Here is a 19,527-nt window from a genome sequence, read left to right on the forward strand (position 1 = left end):
GTAGACTATAAGCCCTAGATATCCCTATGATTATAAAATATGTTTGTAAATGTAAAGTTTGAAATTAATAAAATAATATCACATAAATTAGAACGAACTATTAATAGCGTTGAATTAAGTCTGGTAAGTAGTATCTTAGCGTGGTACATAGTGCAGTAAAGGTATTTTGTATAGAGTGGATCATATATATATATATATACTGTCTGTGGTCATGGAATCTAAAGTGGGCTTTTGCACGTGTAATTTGTACTCTATTTTATCATAGATTGGTCAAAATCAATGTGTCCTTATATGTCTTGGTCCCAAAAAGAAATAAGAAGAAAGAGAATACTAACTTGCTATAATTGTATAACTTGTAACAATAGAAGTTATTCACTTGTTGTTTTGAATTCTTTATTTATTAGTAGTGAAAATCACCGATACATTCGTACAAGCGGCGGTGAATTGACGGAATGGATTAAATTTGAAAAGATCGAAATTAAGTTGAATAAAAAATGGTCAAAACTTTATTCAATTATATTTCACGCGTTAAATATTAAGTTATTTTCGATAATTTTAAGATAAGTTTTTTCAAATATATGTTGTAAAGATTGAGATAGAACTAATTTTTTCATGTTATTGTATTATTCATCGATATTTCTGTGTCCCACTACCGTATTGCTCATAAACACACGAATTCTCCAACTTTTTTTCTTTCTAAAATTATTGATGAAATAAACATTATTTTGAAATGACTTTTTAATTATCGTGTGATAAAGATAACAAAACATGTTTGATTATTAACAATCTCACAGAAATGCAATTTCAGTAAACTAGTATTTATTGATCTTATCTTTTATCGAATTGATCATTCTCACTCGCTTTCGATTAATATCATGAAATGCTTAAAATGTATCATCACCTCAATATCCTAATAATAATTTACATTCATCACTAAACGCGTCAACAATAAATAAAGCTTTGTCATTTCCAAATGTATCTATCTACACAATAATTTAGCCGTCCAGAAAGAGCAACATCTTCCTCAGTCTTATTTTATTTTATTTTATGTAGCAACGTTTTTACTTTGACCGTTTAAAAAAAAATTATTTTATTATAATTAGAAATAATTTAAAGTATAAAAAAAAATATTTACGTTTAATGAGTTGATTTTCAGCCACACATAAATCTAAGATTATTTTAAATCATGAATTTAAAAAAAAAAATTCTTAAATATTAATATCAAGTCAAATGGTACCACGTTAAATAAATGGTGAAGCATTAATCAACCATATGGTCATATTCCTTTCAACTCTCTTTTCATAAAATTAATAATTTCATTCTTTACGTTTTCCTTTTGCGTGGGTCAATTTACTACTGTCGCCACTTACCAACAAAAAATTAAATTAAAGCATCTATATAAAAAGACCATTGTCAAGTCCTTGTCTTCCTTATTTTCATTTTATTTAAGATGAACACCAGATTTTTTTTCTTATATTCAAGAATTAGAATTTAATTCGTTATTTTATACGGTAATATAAGACGTGAAGTCGATAAAAAATACATATAAAACTAACTTAAAAAGTGAAAATTGTCCATGTAAAAAGATAAATAATCATCTAATATTGGAATGTGTGGTAAGGGTGTACAAAATTGAACTGAAATCGAATTAAATTATTAAGTCAAATTGAATTTTTTTTTACTATATTTTGATTAGTTTGACTTGGTTTTTGATATTGAAAAAAAAAATCTGACTATAATTGGGTTGATTTGATTTTCACTAAAATAGTTAACCTGAGACCAAAATAATCCAACATTATGTATATAATTTTTAAAGTTTATTTATACATAAAAATATTTACTTTGATGAAATTTCTAAACCTTACTTATATGTTTTCATAATTTTTATTTTTTAATATATCGTTTCAAGTTTTTTTTTTTTTAATTTAGAATTTAGAATAGTTCAATAAAGGTTATAGTCTATAAATATTAGTAACTATAATAAATCTCAAGTCAAAATCAAATAAATACATATGCTAACAAAATAAATTGATTCAACACTAAGAATGACAATAATGTTGGATAATTGTTCTTTGGTTTTACATTGATATAGACATTTAAAATACATAGCCTATTTAAATTTTTCTTTAATGTTTAATTATGTAATTAATATTTATTCGACTTATTTGGCATGATTTAGTACTTCTAAATTATGATCACTTTCTTATGACTTATCAATTTGCAATATTTATTTTGTAGGACTTCATTATTATTTTCTATTTGAATATTATAGTGTCATCATTCATCTCACATTTATATATTTTCTTAAGAAACAACTTAGATAGTTGTATTTTGGTTGGACTAAAGAAATACTTGGAGCACAAGTTAATACAATATTTGTATGAATACTTTACCGAGAAAATTCAAAAATTCGAAAAATAATTTGGTTTGATTAAAAAATTTAAAAATTTGACACAAACGATTTGGTTTGATATTTGAAAAATCCAAACTAATCAGAAAAAATCTGAATTTTAATAACTTGACTTTATTTATAAATTTAAAAATTTCACAAAAATAATTGAATTTGATAGTTAAGAAATCCAAACTAATCAAAGTCATGTATATCTGACCATATGCGAGACAACTAGTTATAAAAGTCAAACATTTCAATTTTCAAAAATTTAAGAGTTTTTTTCTTCTTCTAAAGATATATAATTGATTATGAGAGATATAAAAGGAAAAATTTGAAAGTGAGAAAAGTTTGTTCCATTTTGAGTATGAAAAATAAAAAACATATGATAGAAGATAATATCATAAATAACTCAAATTAGCAACCAAAAAAAAGGGGGGAAATTATTGAATTGCTTTTCTTTATTGTGAATAGTGAAATTGAATGGCAATTTGACTCAAAATCAAACTGCCACACATGCATGCAAGTGAGAATTTTGACAAAAAAATGTCGCACATGTGTGGTGTTTGGCGTGAAATGGTAAGGATCAACGCAAATTTAAAATAGTCAAATTTTTATTTGAATATTAAATAATGAATGAAGAATAAATAAATTAAAAAAAGTGAATCAATACTAAGTTTTGAGTATACCTCTTGAAGAAGTTCCAATTCTTTGAATTTGTCATAATTAAGCATTACTTAATCACAATTAACTATTTAATAAACTCAACTTGTTGAATTTAATGAGAATGGGGACAAAATGAAATGCAATAGAAACTCACACTTAGAGGTGCAATATTTGATGATATTTTCTATTTATATACAATGCAATTATAGAATGTATCTCTAGTTTCTACTATTTCTAGTCTATTTTTAGTCTGTGAAGTAAATTTTGATTGAAATTATTTTTCACATAGTGCGCCAAGTCTTATAAGCAGAGTTTGTGAAATATATGATCAAAATCAAACAAATTTAAAGAATTAAGATTATTTAAGAATAAACTTAAGGGGCAATTTTGACTCAATCTTTAACATAATACATGATCGTTTTTTTTTTTACTCCGAAATTGTATGTGTGAGAAAACGACAAATATTGTTAAAAAATCTTGACTATTATGTATTATCAAATAGAAACACTTACGTTGATCGGCAAGATTTCGATTAAAACTTTTTATGAATGCCATAAGTTATCCATATACTTTTAGGAGCATTCTTTCAAATTCTAATATGATATTTATCTTTTTAAACTCGTTAGACGATAGACATATAAAATTCTATTTGAAAAATCATCTAAGCCTTGTTACCTTTGGGCCCGTAACTACAAAGGGTTGAAGGCCCCCACATTCCTACCTACAATCATGCACACTTCATATGAATGGTTTTCTATTAGAAATTCTGACAAATCATCACAAATTATCCTAAGAAACATGATTACGATTTCTAGCGTAAGTCTATTTTTTCAAAAACCTATTTTAAATGAAATTATATTCAAATCATAATATATAAAAAATAAAGGAATTTTCGTTAATCATCTAAACCTTGTTAGTTTTAGGGCCGGGCCATGGTTGTACGGGCCGAATGACCCGTATCCCTTTTTAATCATGTTACACATAAATAGTGGAAAATTTTAGAATAATACCCTTTTCTTCTTAAACATCTTTGCCCTTTTTGCTTCTCTTTTTCTTCTTTCAATCAAATACTATAAAAAAAATTTAAAATAAGTCAATTCAAACTGACTCACTCGGAATAATTTGAGAAGTAAGAGAAGCAATTGATCATAGTAACATATTTTAAATGATAATTGGTAAAGTTATCAGTGTTTATTAGTTAAAAAATCCAATACAAAATGCTGAGCAGATTTGAGAAATTATTGGAGGGAGCTAAGAGAAATTGATTCTATTTTGGCAGTGGGCAGTAGGGTTTGCACCTTACAATGGATTAATGACAACTGGCAGTGATCAAATAAATTAAATAATCCTTCTGTCTCGAGTTATAAGATATTGTTAGCTTAGCATAAAGTTACAATAATAATAATATAAATTTAAAATTTATGATCTAAAATAAATTTTAGATATTTATATGAATAAATTTTTCTTTAAACTATTTAAAGATGACTTTTCTTTAGAACGAATTAAAAAGAAAAACGTGTCGCAGTTGCACTTGGATTGGACAGCTTTCATCAATTAGGCTGGGGACAACAATCAACATTGGCGTATCACAGAAAAATCTTATCTGTACAAACCTGACTTTCAATTTCATTTTCAGAGAAATATAAAATTGTACATAGACGCACATATTTTACGTGGCATCATACATAATAATTTATATTTATATTTGATATAGTATTTTACGTATTTTATGATTTGTGTGTACTTATTTAATTTTATATAAATTTGAATGTTTACTCGTGCATATTCAAAGTTGGATGAGATAAATGTGAAATAATACAAAATTGAAGAGCATATGTATATATTATGCAAAAAATTTAAATTTTTAATCGAACTTACTATTCATGATTTAACATGGTGTTAAAAGATGCTGAAAATTATTCAATTGTATACTACATAGTTTTTTGATAATGATTGTGTACTAATAATTGAATAATTTTGTATCCTCAATATGCTAACTAGCTGGCAAGCTGTATCAAAGGGAGATGTTTCATCAGTTTGAGGATTACAATTATGATATTCATAGGATAGAGAATTTTGAAAAGTTTATAATGTCACTTTACACCTCTCAGTTTCTTACATACATTTTGGAATATAATTTCAATTTATTATGGTTTTGTAAGGTTTTAGGATTTCTATTATTAATAATTATGTTGCCATGAGAGTGCAAATTTGAGGCTTCTCAGGGTAGTTTCTGAAATCTATCTCAAAAAGGTAACTAACCAATCATATTGTTATTTTTATAAAAAAAAATTATATGAAATCAACAAAATAATGTTCGACGCTCGATGAAATTGTAAAAATATATGACATGCATCTATTGATTTGGTATAAACATATCATGGATACATTTTTTTACAGCCTCAGTTTTTTCACAAATCCCCACTTTGATGTGTAGAAGAATTTTCATATATGATATATGTTAAGAGAATAAATATTCATCAACTTGAGAAAATGCACTACTCCATAACGTTACTTGATCATATATTTTGAGTTTAATAAACATTTTCTTACATCTCTCTTTTTTATCAAATAAAATTAAACCCTTCCATACATGAAGTTTGATATAACCTCTTTATCTCAAAATTGAAGTTTGAAATACACATCGAGAACTAGTGTTTATTCTGCTGGTCCTCTTATAATGTCACTTCTTCCATTCATAGGAGAGACGACAGCGAGAATAACCAATCCACCCAAAACAACAGTCAAGACACCCAAACAGTTCACTAGCAATGCCTCGGTGGAGTAGCGTGAGATTATGTGGCTTGCTTGAAGGAATGTAGCTTTCTCTAAGAAGCCAGTAGCACAGGTAGCAATAGCAAGGGCGTATATGTAGATGCCAAAAAAGACATGCCATGGTAGAAGAGTCGCTCTGCTGTTCCTTGAACCGCCTGGATACCAGAAAGTTGCAAAACCGACAGCCCACTGTCCACAAGTTATTGAAAAAACAAATTATGCACTATGACATATAGTAATAAGGACACGGCAAAAGAACAGGAAAAACGATACAACAAGAGAGTAGCATAGGAGCATTAAAGAGAAGTACCTGGACGCCAAATAGAAAAAGGCAAAATAAGCCCAACCATGAGTGAAGACTGTAAAAGTTGTCGATTCCTTTGTCATTATGAAACTTCCAAGCAGCCCATAGACCAATTAGACTCAAAAAGAAAGCCAAGAACTGCAGGACAAGATGAACTGATTTCCGGAAGCTCTTTGTTCCTGAGACTGTCTTGTACGCCAGCATCGCTGGAGCAATCCACACCAAATTTGGAGATTAACATAATCCATGACACAAGAGATACAGAAGCTATGCTGAATTATTCTGATTAGGATGCAAGAACTGAAAATGTAACTCAACTTTATGTGAACACCTTATTTTTGACGCTTTTAATTACTCCCAAAAAGGTATAATTTTTCTCCTATTTGCACATTTTTTAGTTTACCCTTTTATTTTAGTTTAGTTTTGCTTTTCTTATTTATGCATTTTTGAATATTTTTATATATATTAAATTTAAAAAGTGCCAAAAGGACTCAATTATAGTTTAATTGGGCCAATTTGGATCCAAGTCCATCAACCCAATCAAACGCAACCCGATCTAGTAAATTGTCGCTCAAAACTACGTAGCTTTGGTTAAATGGGTAGAAATCAATATCATCCCTCTATCCTCTTTTGACCAATGACCCTCGTTTGACATCTCTGTCAAGTAGAAAACATCTCAAAAATCATATTTTGACCTCCATTATTCTCCGTCTTCTTCCTTCTCCTCCTCTTCTTCTCCCCACCACCAGCCACCTTACAAAAACCCTTCAAGCTTTAATGTGTGCAAAAAAAGGTGTGACAACTCTGACGACTTCGCTAGGAAACCTAACTAGGATTCGAGCTTTGTTTATTGATTAATATTTGACTTTACTAGTTACTTGGATACATATTGTGTTCATTCCCTAATGTGGTCTTTGTTGCTTTTTACAGCATTGATAATGTGTGATTGTATATATCCACTATCTCTCTCGCACACCATCCTGAGCCTCTTAACACATTCACCACCGTTCATTGTGTGCGCAGATAATGGAGACCACATTCCTCAACCCTTCCTTTGCGACTAGGTACAAAGTTGAACCAGTCAACACCGAACTTTGGTGCAAGTCTAATGATAGAATTGTTCCAAGAAAAACATTTGTAATATATATATTACACCCTTCAAAGTAGGTAGCTCTCTTTTACACTGTGTCAATGCACAAAACATGTCTCCAAGAATCATGGGTATAAGGGTGGGGTTATCCATTGTTGTTAACGCCCTTACTACACCCAGACGAATGTCAATATGTCCATCCTGTTCTGGAAAAACAATAAGCTTAAAAAATGCAACCATGAAAGCAAAGCACCTATGGACTCTCCATTTTTCTGGATCCCCAATATTGCTAAGTTGACCATGATACTTTCTAATCCTTTCATTTGTGACCATACCTCTAAACAGAAAATTCAGAGAAATCCATCTGTTTCTCAAACTCTATTTCTTCATTTTATTAACTTTCAAATAGTCCCGAAACTTATTCCCGTTAATCTTTTAAGAGATAATAGGTCTTTTCTTATGGAGATCAGAGTCCCGAAGACTAGATCCCATCCCCATAAAGCCTGCAATTTCTTCCAGAGTTGGGGCCAGTTCATAATCCGAGAAACGAAACACATTATTCTTATAATCCCACAGATGAATCAATGCCTCAAACACATCTCTTCTAGGGTTGATTTCCAACATGTGCACTAGATTCCCCAAATGACCTATCTTTTTTTTCAGCCATAGTCCCCATGTTTCTCCATCATTGCCACAGAAGGAGTTAAGTTGGTGAACAATATTCTCCAGGAAGTCGATGTAATGAAATACCGATAGTAACAATAAAAAGACTACAAATAATAAAGAGCAAGTTGGTGATGATATTTCTATCGTATTGTTTATTTATTGGGTGTCTACTTACTTTTAAGTGTGTGTGTGTGTGTGTGTGTGTGTATATATATTATTTTAAATTTTTTCTGCTAAAGAAGAGAAGTCCTCAGTAGTTAAGAATGGATAGAGAGAGTTTCCTCAGTTATTATCAGATTAACACGGGAATGTAAATAGAAAACATCCCCTGGGAGATTATTTAATAACCTCATCATTGCACCTCTTTCTTAATCAAATTAGGCAACACTTATAAGTATATATATAAATTATCAAAGAAACAAGTATAGATAATTTTCCATGGTGTGAGATGGTGTAGTTGAAAGGAAGTAATGGATATATTCTCTTTTCTTTTGTCATTTTCATCTAAAGGGTGAAAGTTTATTTAACAATTACAATTACATTTCTCACTTTTAAATTCTTTTTTCGTGGCCTTTCATGCTCACAAAGCTAAGGAGAAAACAGAAAATCATTTACATTCATCTAGCAATATATGGATGAAACAATAATACATGAGAATTCTATCAATGACTTGTGACAAAGTAGCTCTCTGAAATGAGTCATTATGCATAAGTTTTTTTTTAGCTATATAGCGAAAAAAGTGGCATGGTAGAGAGCCATTTAGTCTCTATTTTTATCTTCTCCTTATATATAGCATATAGCTTTTAAGAACACTCAACTACAATGATTAAAATTAGTGTGACTGATAGTCTTAATCTGTTTCTTAATAAGGTAGTTTGACTTATAGTCTTAATATTTACCTTCACCATTTAGAAGGACAAGGCCGATAACCATTAAAACAGGATGAACCTGCATGAGACAACATGGAAAGCACAAATAAGATAAGAGTTTGTTTCAGTCTCCAAAAGTCTCTGAAACTTGAATCACAGTAAAAATCAAGAAATAGATCTCGACTTTTGTTAGTAGGCAGATGTGTTATTTGTGGTAGAAAATGCAAAAATTAGAAGTGACGAGATTGAACTTTCTTGTTAGGCATATCCTACATGAAACAAGTCACCTAAGTCTCTTCCTCAAATATGACGCACATCAAGTTCACCAACTGGGAGAAGCAGCAATAGGTACAACTACAACTGTACAAGAGCTATGACTAAAGCATCATTTGCTGCCCAGTACCTTTTAAGGAAAAATGTTCTGCAATATCGGTAAAGACAAGAGAACCGCTCACGATATAGCAGTTTCCCCAACGAAGAACCAAGTATATAAAGAAACCTTGATCCCAATATGGAAATTCAAATGAACGTCATCACAATAATCACTTTGTAGCCATAATCCAATACTTTTGAGCTGTGTGATAACTGATCAAATCCATCAAATACACCCTCAATCCCAAACAAGACGGGATCAACCATATGAATCCACACTATCAACAGTCTGTTCTATTCAGGCCAATTCATCCAATACCCAATAAATTTGTCGTACGGACAGGAAACCGAAAAGGGAAATCCGATATCCATGCTAAACCATAGAGGGATCCGGGTTCTTGAAGTCCATGGGTGTTCCATACCACTACAATACACTTATCTATAATATTTCTAGTTTCGACTATATCTGGAGAGAGCACTGCACTAAGACAGAAACCTCACCTTTGCACCAAAACAATAAGTGCATGATATGTGTTTGTTATTTTCTACTGCTAATCAATATCTTAAGTCGTCCATTATTGCTCATTTTATAGTGCTAACACAGTCACAGTGCGGGTAAACAAAATTAGTCGAAACAGGAAAATTGAAGGAAGCTTACGTTAAAGATGAGAGCTTTGTTGTCAGAGATGAGTGCTAAACCTCCTCTGTAATGGACATTCCAAATCAACACCAACGCTGCCACCGCAATTCCGATTACTCTCACCAATAAGAAAATCGGAAACCTTACCACTGGCACCGCCATTGATAAATCCTCAGAATTAGTAGCCTCCTCAATAATGAGAAATCTGCAGGTTGTTCAATAATGTGATGATCGTCGAATTGGCAGAGCTAGGGTTTTAGGTTTTAGATCTCTTCTTGATTAAAATTCACAATTACGATCTTTTGACTTTCACAGGGAGATAGGTCCCCACGTCAGCTCCACAAAATCTTTTTTATTTTTTTTGGTACAAATTGAATAATGTTTGGGGAAATGCTGAATAATCTATTGAATTATTGCTTTATGGCAAGGGTGTGTACTAATCTTATTTATTTTTTTTAATATTTTCCATCTTGTTTTCTTTTTTCTTTTTTGGTCATTGTTTGAAAATGGGTTAAAATTATCTTCAAACTATTTGAAATAACTTATATATATCCTAAAATTATGTTTGAAATCAAAACGATCCTTGTTGTTTATGTTTTGGATCATAAATAACTTTAAAACGTTATCTTTGTCATAGAAGCTGACATGGTAGTCCACCTGGGCATTTCAACATGGCAAAATATATTTCTCTCAATAATGATGTTTTTCCTTATTCATTGCTATCACAAAAAGAAATCAAATATAATTCTTCCATTGTTCTGTTTGAGTTTGTTGTTTGGACTTTGAAATTTTAATTTTTAAGTGTGCTGAAGTTTGTTTGAAGTTGTGATTGCATATTGAAGGATCGAGTTTATTGTTTGAATTTTCGGATCATAATTCACAAAATTGATTTTAGATTTTCAAACAATTTTAGAACTCTTTCATATATTAATTTATATTTTATTGGGATTTCGACTCATACTAAAAAATCAGTTTTTAAATGTCAATTTCCACTCAATTGCAATATCCAAGCAATTTGTAGTAACACTCAATTAAATCTCTTCAAAAATTCAACAAAAGCTAGGAATTTTCCACCAACTAACATTCAAATGAGTAGCTATTCTCGAGTTTCAACACATAAAGAAGGACTTCAAGAGTTTTTCAATATTTTTTAACTTTGAGAATTAAATGTTCAACCTCAAATTCGATGACAACAAAACTCAAAACTCAAACAATGAACTCGATAACACACAATTACTATATAAACAAAATTCAGCGCACTTCAAAATTGGAATTTCAAAGTTCAAACAATAACTCTAACAAGAATAATGAAAGAACTATTTTTGACTAAAAATTTTTTTCAAAGGGTATAGAGGTTGATCGAGCTAAAGTTAAGATGATAAAGATACTTCCCCCACCTATCTCTTTTGTGTAGGAGATGAACAAGGAAGAGTAACATCATTGAGAGGAGAAGATTTTTGTCATGTTGGACTACCTAGGCGGACTGTCATGTCAGCACCTATGACAAAGATAACATTTTAACAGGATTTATGGTCCAAAACATAGATGACAGTAGCAGAGCTAAAATTTTATCTAAGGGGTGTCAAAATATAAGAAATAAAATCATATAGATGCCAAGGAGTGTTCATATTTAATATATAAATAAAAAAATATTTGTATTTCTAGCTACACAATGTATTTTCAAACGAAGGGGTGTTGGTCGACACGCCTTAACTACATGTGGCTCCACCACTGATAGACGACATTTGATCCCAAACATAAATAAAAAATATATATGAAGTATTTCGAATATTTCAAGTATAATTTTGAACTTTTTTCTGTTAATAGTTTGTCTTTCCTAACTTTGATTATAGTTTGCTCACATAAAATTCCAAAAGAACTCCAAAACATATAGTCTTAACTAGAGTAAGGATAAGGGTATAGAAAACCACTTTCGTAAGGATGGTTACCCTCCTCTCCTTATCCTATTAGATATCCAGAAACTCAACTACCCATATGTTGGAAGGCACACTCTACTCTATCAGACCAAAGATTTCATTTTTGCCTGGCCAGGTAAAACTTCTACAGTAACTTTTAATTGACTTCATCATCTTTGCTGAGTTAATGAACATTTGTATTCAATAGGATTAGATTTCAAATATCACTGATTTAATCAACTGTATTGTGCTAGCATGAGATACCTTTTTGTTAGTAGTCGTTGTCACTCCACTGTTTTCAGTTTCTCGAGGCTGATCTTCAAAATGTTACAAGTGAACACAAAATAATTTAAAACTGAGAGATGAGTCGATCGATTATTTGTACAATGTCATGCAATTTGAATATATACAATGTCACATTAAGACATTATTATGAACACAAGAGGGATGGATATCAACAGATACCAGGGTACAATAATTGAAGATTAGCAACAGCTTCTTTTCACCATCATGTATAACCTAGAATGAACTGGGAAGATAAAACAATTTTCTGCAGAATTAGAAAGGGCTGATCCTGCGAGCTAACTTTATCAAGATTTCTGGAGCAAGCCGCTTTCTAGGAGGTGCCATAGCATCCTTAGCGAGAGCTTCTTTGTCGTTAGCATGTATATATGATACTATATAGTCAAAAAGGTCATCTTTACCACCACCTCTTAGAGGATCCTGCAGTTCAAGATCAGTTAAATGTACAGCAAGACACTCAAATTTCATCTTTTCCCTAATGATTACAGAAAAATACTACCACGATAAGTAGACTACATAAAAATGAACAAAGAGTGCATACATGAAGGAATAAATCCAGGTGAGTTCTTCCATCATACAAAATTGATTCAGCTTGAACTCCCACTCTGTGAAGTGTATCTACAAATGCTTTGCTGCAGAGTAAGAGCAAGTTCAACATGTTATTGTACAAGTTAGCACTTAAACATGATAACCATTCTTTATGTAATCCACTAAAGTAAAAGTGGTGGATCATCATGGCCCTTCAGAAGGAGTTCAGACCTTGAATCCGATGGAATGGAGCTATCTGAAGAACCGTGAAATAGGATAATGTGAGGCAGCAAATAAACAGCAGCTTTAGAGATCTGATCCTGTACCATAATTTCAGGCGAGAATTTTTGCAATGACTCCTCCCCTTCCATTATACTGTAGATGACAAGTTAAAATCTCAACTTCACAGTAGGTGTGGTAACATAAGCTGATTAAGGTTTTGTTTAGCATGAAGGAAAATATTTTCTTGGAAAATGTTCTTTTGGGAAATAAGTGAGTTTCTTATTTGATTTCTTATTCGTTACATAAGCAAAAGATATCTATCTTAAAGGCATTCGTATGTAATCTTAGATAATACTATGGGAGGGTGGGTAGGGTAGGGGGTGTGGATGTGAGGTGGTTGGTATGGTGGTGAAGATGGAGTATGGTGGAGGGTTGGGAAGACACAATCAATGTGGAATATCACTCTTGAAGCTTGTTTTTTCTACTTACACTAGGGAAGTCATTTTGCTCATTTATAAGGAACTTCTTTTCCTAGAGAAAGTGTTTATCCAAAAATTTTGGCCAATCGAACATGAGAAAACTTAAATTGTTCCTCCACACCGGACACACCCTAAAATTTTGCCTGTTACGTGAGATAACGCTGTTAGCCGATATTTACCTCAAGAAAATTGAGCGATATAACCCTCTGTTATTGAAATGATCAACTAAATTGGGCAAATTATACCTGTCAAATCAAACAGTGGAACACCAATTAGCAAGAAATCTAACACAAATAAAATAAAAGAAGAGCATACCAACTGAAGGAAAATAAGACATAAAACGCACACAATTTTTTGGTGAAGCATTTGCAGCACCAAAAGAATGCTGCGGGGGAAAAGAAGGATACAGCAACATGGTATAATGAAAGCAGCAGAAGTTTAGGGAAAGAAAAAGAAGAAAATCTAATTCCTTTTATCTGATTTTGATCATGTGAATTGCAACTGTCCAGATGGAAGACAATAACCGATAATAACTTTGCTATGAAACTGGCCACTTACGCGCCTGACAAACCAAAAAAAGCTTTTATTTGGGAGGTGCTCCAAGAAACAGTTTCTCCTCTAGATTCTTTGATCGCCTGCTTCACAAGAACACAAGAAGAGATATGTGCACCAGCAGATTGACCCATGAGATAAATCCTGGAAAATACAGACAGCATGACAGAGTTGAAAATATCAAATCTTCGGTAAGTACAGAAAGGCTTCTTAGGAACTGTCCAGTTTTTCTATTTCATATTTTTCTGCTCTAGTTTGTATAGTGAATAACTAGACTGTCCGTTAAGTCATCTGAGTCCAGAAGGACTGCTATCCAATGTCCTTCACATCCATAAATAAGAATTACGAAGTGTCGTACAATCTAGAACTGAAAATAATCTCAATCATCCTTTTTAGTTATTTCATTCTTATTCAATTCTGCTCAAAATGCAAATCAGGGGAACGATGTTAAACCTATTTGGGTCACCACCATGATCAGCGATGCTGCTGCAAATAAATGAGATTCCTTGAGACACATCTTCCACCATATCTCCTATTGTTCCCTGTGGAAAGTTTCTGCAACCAAAGAGTCCATAAGCATCTTGAATGTGGATAAGAAAAGTGTGATGGCACTGCTGACCAAGGAAAATGGGAGGGCAGGGAAATTAGTAACTGATGCAGTGTGTATCATACTATATAATGATGTTTTTACCCCGTCAATATATTTTTGAAAAAAAAAAAAGTTACTTTTTCACGTAGTGATACTAAAGGTTAACGCAAAGCCTTAAAGATAAAAGTGGGGCCTGTCCCATATATCAATGCATAACAGATCAACTAAGATTGCCTAATGGAGAGTGAATAGGTTAAACAGAACTGTGTTCTATTGATTCGCTATAAAAATCATGTGTTGGTTCCCCTCTATCTAACGAATCATCCAGGAGAACCAGTAATATAAACACAATTACATGCAGCATGAAAGTGGACAACAACCTGTAGTTAAAGAATTCAATCAGTTACCTGTAATCAATGCATGCCACTATAATGTCATGTTCTGATAATTGCTTTCCCAACAGAGAACCCCAGGCCTTGTATCTGCATGAGTATGTGAACTTCAGATCAATGTTATATTCAGATAAGCACATCATCCATCCAATCCAGGATTGAACATGCCATGAATAAAGTAGAACTTATTAAGGATATATAAGTGCTAGAATCTATTCAGAAGGACCTGTACATAACCAATTTTGCATTTAGTTCCAGTTATTGATCTCATGTGTGTTATTATGGAGATGTGCCTGTGAGGCTAATAAATCACTGTTCGGAGGTAACTCAGTCATGCAACATGTTTGAATCTTTGTCAAGGCAGAAAATCTGAGGAGACGGAAGTTCTTATTGCTGACGTTTGTTTGTGCAACGAGAGAGGAGAAAGACCACTGTGTATAAGCATCTTAATGTTGCTACTCTAAACCTCATATTTGATGTTTCTGGAAGTCATGCAGAACATGCCCCCATACAGTAAAGGAGCTCTTTAATGCTTCTATACATTTCATGAGTAATGTCAGATTTGTAAACTGATGAAACTTAATGAGTTCTTGATGGGGTTGAAATTTCAGTGTCAAATACTCAAAACCTTTATTTGATTGGGTAATATCTGACTCCGACAGGAATTTTATTGGGTAATTCTTTCATCTAACCCAAGAAAGGGGAAGTTGCAAAAAAGGTGTTTATCTACCAGAGCCCAGGTTTTATTCCAGTTTAGGATACAATCTATCCTTCAAAAAAAATCCTTGGAGGCTTCCAGCACTTCACAGATTTATTCTATCTTGTTGATGCCATCCTAACATGCATCCACCTAACTTGCTACTGAAAACATGATTGAGATATCTTGCAAAACACACACATTAGATTCTCCATATTTTTTTTCTTCAGAAATCATCACTAGTAGCTTCATGTGAACTGCAATAGCTTGAGAAGCCAAAAGACTGCTAAAATTTATTTATAAAATTGATAATTCTGGAATTTGGAAACCATAATCAACTGCCTGCTTATCCCAGGTTGTAGATAGTAGTAGAAGAGATCTGAGATCATTATACACAATTGAAGACTTGTAATTTGATGCTATTATCATTGTTTTGTAATTAGTTGATAGGGTCTCTCAGATACACACAATTTACAAAGCTGATATGGCTGCATCACCGAGAATAATTTCCCCTAGAGGAAATAATATATGAAAACATTCTCTTATATTGTTCAAGTGCAGGAGTGGCTACAGTAGTCTTAGTAAGTTAAAAATACTCTTTATCAATTTCATGAAGAGAGCAGAAACCTAATATCCTATAAAAAAAAAAAGTTAATAATAGTTCATAGCACCAGAGAGGTAATTAATTATACAAAAAAGATTACATACTAGCTCTCTTGTATCTTACATACTAGAGGAATTTATGGTGTAGAATGATAGAAAGAAGAAGTATCTAGATTTCTTACTCACCCAATAATCCATGCTCCACCTGTTACAAATACCACAACTGGCTTTGGGCTGTCTATCTTTGCTGGTAGATATAAGTCCAACCTGAAACATAATGTCAGTTTGAGTCGACCTAAGAAACTAGGTCAAGGAGAAAAGGAGGACAAATGACATACCTATTCCTCGGCTGATCACCATAGACAACACTTAGCCGGACCAGTGGTGAAAAGAAATAATAAAATGCAACTGTCACAATTGACAGAACAAGTTAAATTTGATCGCGTTGTGACAGTTATAGACATATATAGTTGCCGAATAAAAGAATAAAAAATGCACGTCTCTGACAGAGGTGGTCCTAGGTAAATGTGACACATAAAAATGACTACAAAGACATCCCTCTCCATGGTAACCATCCTCCAACACCCCAAGCCCACCCTAATGAGAAAATATGCCACAACAAAAATATTTTGTCGCATGAAATGTTACAACCATTAAACAGGCTTTTTCATGACTGCTTTGCAGTAGCTATTTGCTTCTAGTGGAAAATGGTCGCAATATAATCCCAACAAGAATGCATCATCCAATTTCCTGGTTTTAGTTTTGTTGTTTGAAGAACTAGACTAGTTAAGTGACTTTGCCAGACATGTGAATGAAAAATATTAGGGATTTCAGGCATTACTATTTATACCCAGCTCTCTAACTCTTTAAGAAGATAGGCATGACACTATTCCATAACAAAGAATGCATTAGCTGTTTTACTGATTCTGGTTCTTCTAATGGAAGAACTAAATTAAAAGCAAACCTTGGACATATGAATGGTTTATTAAAGGACATATTGCTTAGCTTTAGTTAGACTGTTTTACACCAGAGAAGGTGTCGTCAATTCGTCATTCTTTCAATATGAATGGATTGGAAAAGAGCATCTTTTTTATACTCACCTTGAATAAAACCAGGCATAAGTAGCATTGCATATAATGCAAGACCCAAAAATCTTGTAATCCATTGATAACCTAACCTGAATAAAGGAAGTAATAAGAAACCACATCTTATTGACAATTCCTCTATATCTTGTTCAGTCGCAACTAAATAGTATCTCAAAGCAAATGAAGCAAGTAATAGTAATACAAAATGAAGAATTATACTACTAAGGCTAGTCCCCTTCCTCTCCAACATGACATATGACACTACTCACCTCTACTCCTAATCATCTACCTCTGCAGCCTCCTATCTAAGATCATGCATGGTATAATCAGAAATCTCGAAGAAGGCTCTGGAAATTCTACTAGTATATTGAGATCCAATTAATGCTCATTCATTCATATACCGGTAAATATAAAGGATTCAAATCAAAGCAAAAAAGTAAATGTTTACGAAAAAAGCAACATTTATATCATCGTAATTCGAATTTCTTCTCCGATAAAACCTAGGAAAATGAATGAATCCTCTGTATCCATTTGAGCAAAGTTGACAAGAGTAAAATCCGAAATCAGAGCTAGTTACCCGAGATAACTAATAAGGTTGAAACTTAATCGAGTAATCAAATAGGTCTCAGCAGCAGCGTGTCCAATTTCACGACTAAAGGATCCTTGATGATTCAACATTGGAGGCCTGGACTTAGTTTTGGTCAATGGTTTTCTCCTCCGCTGGTAATTATATGGAATTGAAGGCAAATTTGGTAAAGTAGAAGCCCTAGCTAGTAACTGACCAGTATCCCCTTGATTCTCCATATCGGCGGCGAAAGCATGCAAAATTCCGATGAGATCTCAAATTTTACCAAAAAGGTAAAACAAGTGAGAAGATTATTGTAGCCTGGTGAGCCGGAGAAGGTGAAGTTTGGCGGGATATATATAAAAATTTCAGGTGACACATCATATTCACTTGCTAACGGTTCTATGACTCCAGGCATACTACTTTTCCCTGTATCTATTACTGCTACAATTCACTTGTCCTCGCGTTTATTTGTTCATTATATTAAAAAGTTAAAGAATAAAACATGTGGTTAATTTCTTTTTGTCACATATTAGATTATTAGTTATTTATTTTTCTTTTTACGAAAATATGATATAAATGAGTTTTTCTCAATTTGAAATTGCATACAAGATCCAATTTTTTTATATGGCACAAATGAAAATTTTCTCAAACCAAAAGTTCAATGACATATTTAAGTCTTTCCAAATAACTTTTAAAAATAACAAATATTTAGTCTTTAATACGACTCTATAGCTATAGTTTGTTTAGTTACAAATAACAATAAAACATCTGGGGAGGAGGAAGGAGAGAGACGAGCAAAATTAAGATAGGGAGAAGAGAGGAGAACGAGATTAAGAGAGGGAGAAGAGATGCGAGCGAGATCGAGAGAGGGTGGAAAGAGGCAAAGGAATCGAGAGAGGAAGGAGAAAGAGGAGAGAGAGGATCATATTTTATATTGTATTATATATTTATTTTATCAATTGTATTCTATATTTATTTTACATTGTATTCTTCTATTCCTTATTCTTTGATGAGTATTTTCACGACTCTTGCTTATGTATATATATTCTTTGTTAACTTTCTCGTGAATTCTTGCACGTAATCTACGTTTTCTTGCGTACTTGTTTTAGATTTATATCATATTTTATCTCAATCTTTTTCTCTTTTCACAGATTTCTATATTAAATAACAATTTAATTCTAAAATATTTAATTTACGCTTAATGAAATGATTTATAGAGGCTGTTTGGCTCAGCTTAAAAGCTGGTCAAACTGACTTAAAAGCTGATTTTTGACTTATTTAGCTGTTTGGCAATACTCAAAACAACTTATTTTAAGTTTAAAAAAAACTTATTTTAAGTCAAAAGTTAAAAGCTGGGGTAGGGGTGCTTTCTTTATTTTAGCTTATAAGTTGTTTTAAGTTGACCACATTTTTATCTTTTTGTGCTTAATATTTTTATACAATCTCCAAATTACCCATATAACCCTAATATTTCTTTCTTCCATTTTTCCATTTTTCACGTTTGACATAACAATTTCAGCACTTTTATCCAAACGCATAACTGCTTATTTTAAAAATAAGTTTCAGCACTTTTAAAAGTATTTTTTTAAAGCTGCTTTTATTAAGCCCATCCAAACGGGCCCATATTCTTACAAATTTCTATCATTCATTTTGAACAGCAGTTTTAAAAGTCTTCATTTCTTTCTTAAACGTTATGCCGAGTCAAATTACCTACATAAAATGGGACGGAAAGAGTAATAATTTAACTTTAAAATGTTTATTTTACCCTTAATTAAATAATTTACAGTCACACAAATTTATATCATTCATTTTGATCTACAAA

At 32.1% G+C, this 19,527-nt stretch overlaps 2 protein-coding genes across 2 annotated transcripts; both read right to left on the reverse strand.

Moving 5' to 3' along the window:
- Positions 1-5,554: 5,554 nt before the first annotated feature.
- On the reverse strand, positions 5,555-10,186 carry LOC101256550 (transmembrane ascorbate ferrireductase 2). Its single transcript, XM_004233359.4, has 4 exons — positions 9,790-10,186; positions 8,790-8,838; positions 6,141-6,340; positions 5,555-6,019 (listed from the first exon to the last, which is right to left on the reverse strand). Exons 1-4 carry the CDS (start codon positions 9,931-9,933, stop codon positions 5,714-5,716), a joined length of 699 nt encoding a protein of 232 aa, XP_004233407.1. The 5' UTR covers positions 9,934-10,186; the 3' UTR covers positions 5,555-5,713.
- Positions 10,187-12,035: 1,849 nt separating this feature from the next.
- Positions 12,036-18,155, reverse strand: LOC101256248 (probable isoprenylcysteine alpha-carbonyl methylesterase ICMEL2). The gene is made up of 11 exons (XM_004233358.5): positions 17,715-18,155; positions 17,153-17,229; positions 16,391-16,460; positions 16,239-16,319; positions 14,768-14,842; positions 14,225-14,326; positions 13,778-13,915; positions 13,399-13,464; positions 12,750-12,893; positions 12,532-12,622; positions 12,036-12,410 (listed from the first exon to the last, which is right to left on the reverse strand). The coding sequence occupies exons 1-11, from the start codon at positions 17,939-17,941 to the stop codon at positions 12,246-12,248; spliced, it is 1,236 nt and encodes a 411-aa protein (XP_004233406.1). The 5' UTR covers positions 17,942-18,155; the 3' UTR covers positions 12,036-12,245.
- Between the last annotated feature and the right edge of the window lie 1,372 nt (positions 18,156-19,527).

The sequence above is a fragment of the Solanum lycopersicum genome, chromosome 2 (assembly GCF_036512215.1).
Source record: "Solanum lycopersicum chromosome 2, SLM_r2.1".
NCBI classification, from domain to species: Eukaryota; Viridiplantae; Streptophyta; class Magnoliopsida; order Solanales; family Solanaceae; genus Solanum; species Solanum lycopersicum.

Bases quoted from the DNA above. Each gene is read 5' to 3' on its own strand.
- LOC101256550 (XM_004233359.4), bottom strand. From the start codon at position 9,933: ATGGCGGTGCCAGTGGTAAGGTTTCCGATTTTCTTATTGGTGAGAGTA. The intron at 6,341-8,789 runs GTAAATATTAAG...GGATTGCTCCAG, and splicing joins TGTCCTTCTAAATGGTGAAG to CGATGCTGGCGTACAAGACA. The intron at 6,020-6,140 runs GTACTTCTCTTT...ACTTGTGGACAG, and splicing joins TTTTTCTATTTGGCGTCCAG to TGGGCTGTCGGTTTTGCAAC.
- LOC101256248 (XM_004233358.5), bottom strand. From the start codon at position 17,941: ATGGAGAATCAAGGGGATACTGGTCAGTTACTAGCTAGGGCTTCTACT. The intron at 14,327-14,767 runs GTAACTGATTGA...CTTTGGTTGCAG, and splicing joins GTGGCATGCATTGATTACAG to AAACTTTCCACAGGGAACAA. The intron at 13,465-13,777 runs GTAAGTGGCCAG...TTGATTTGACAG, and splicing joins TTTTTTGGTTTGTCAGGCGC to GTATAATTTGCCCAATTTAG.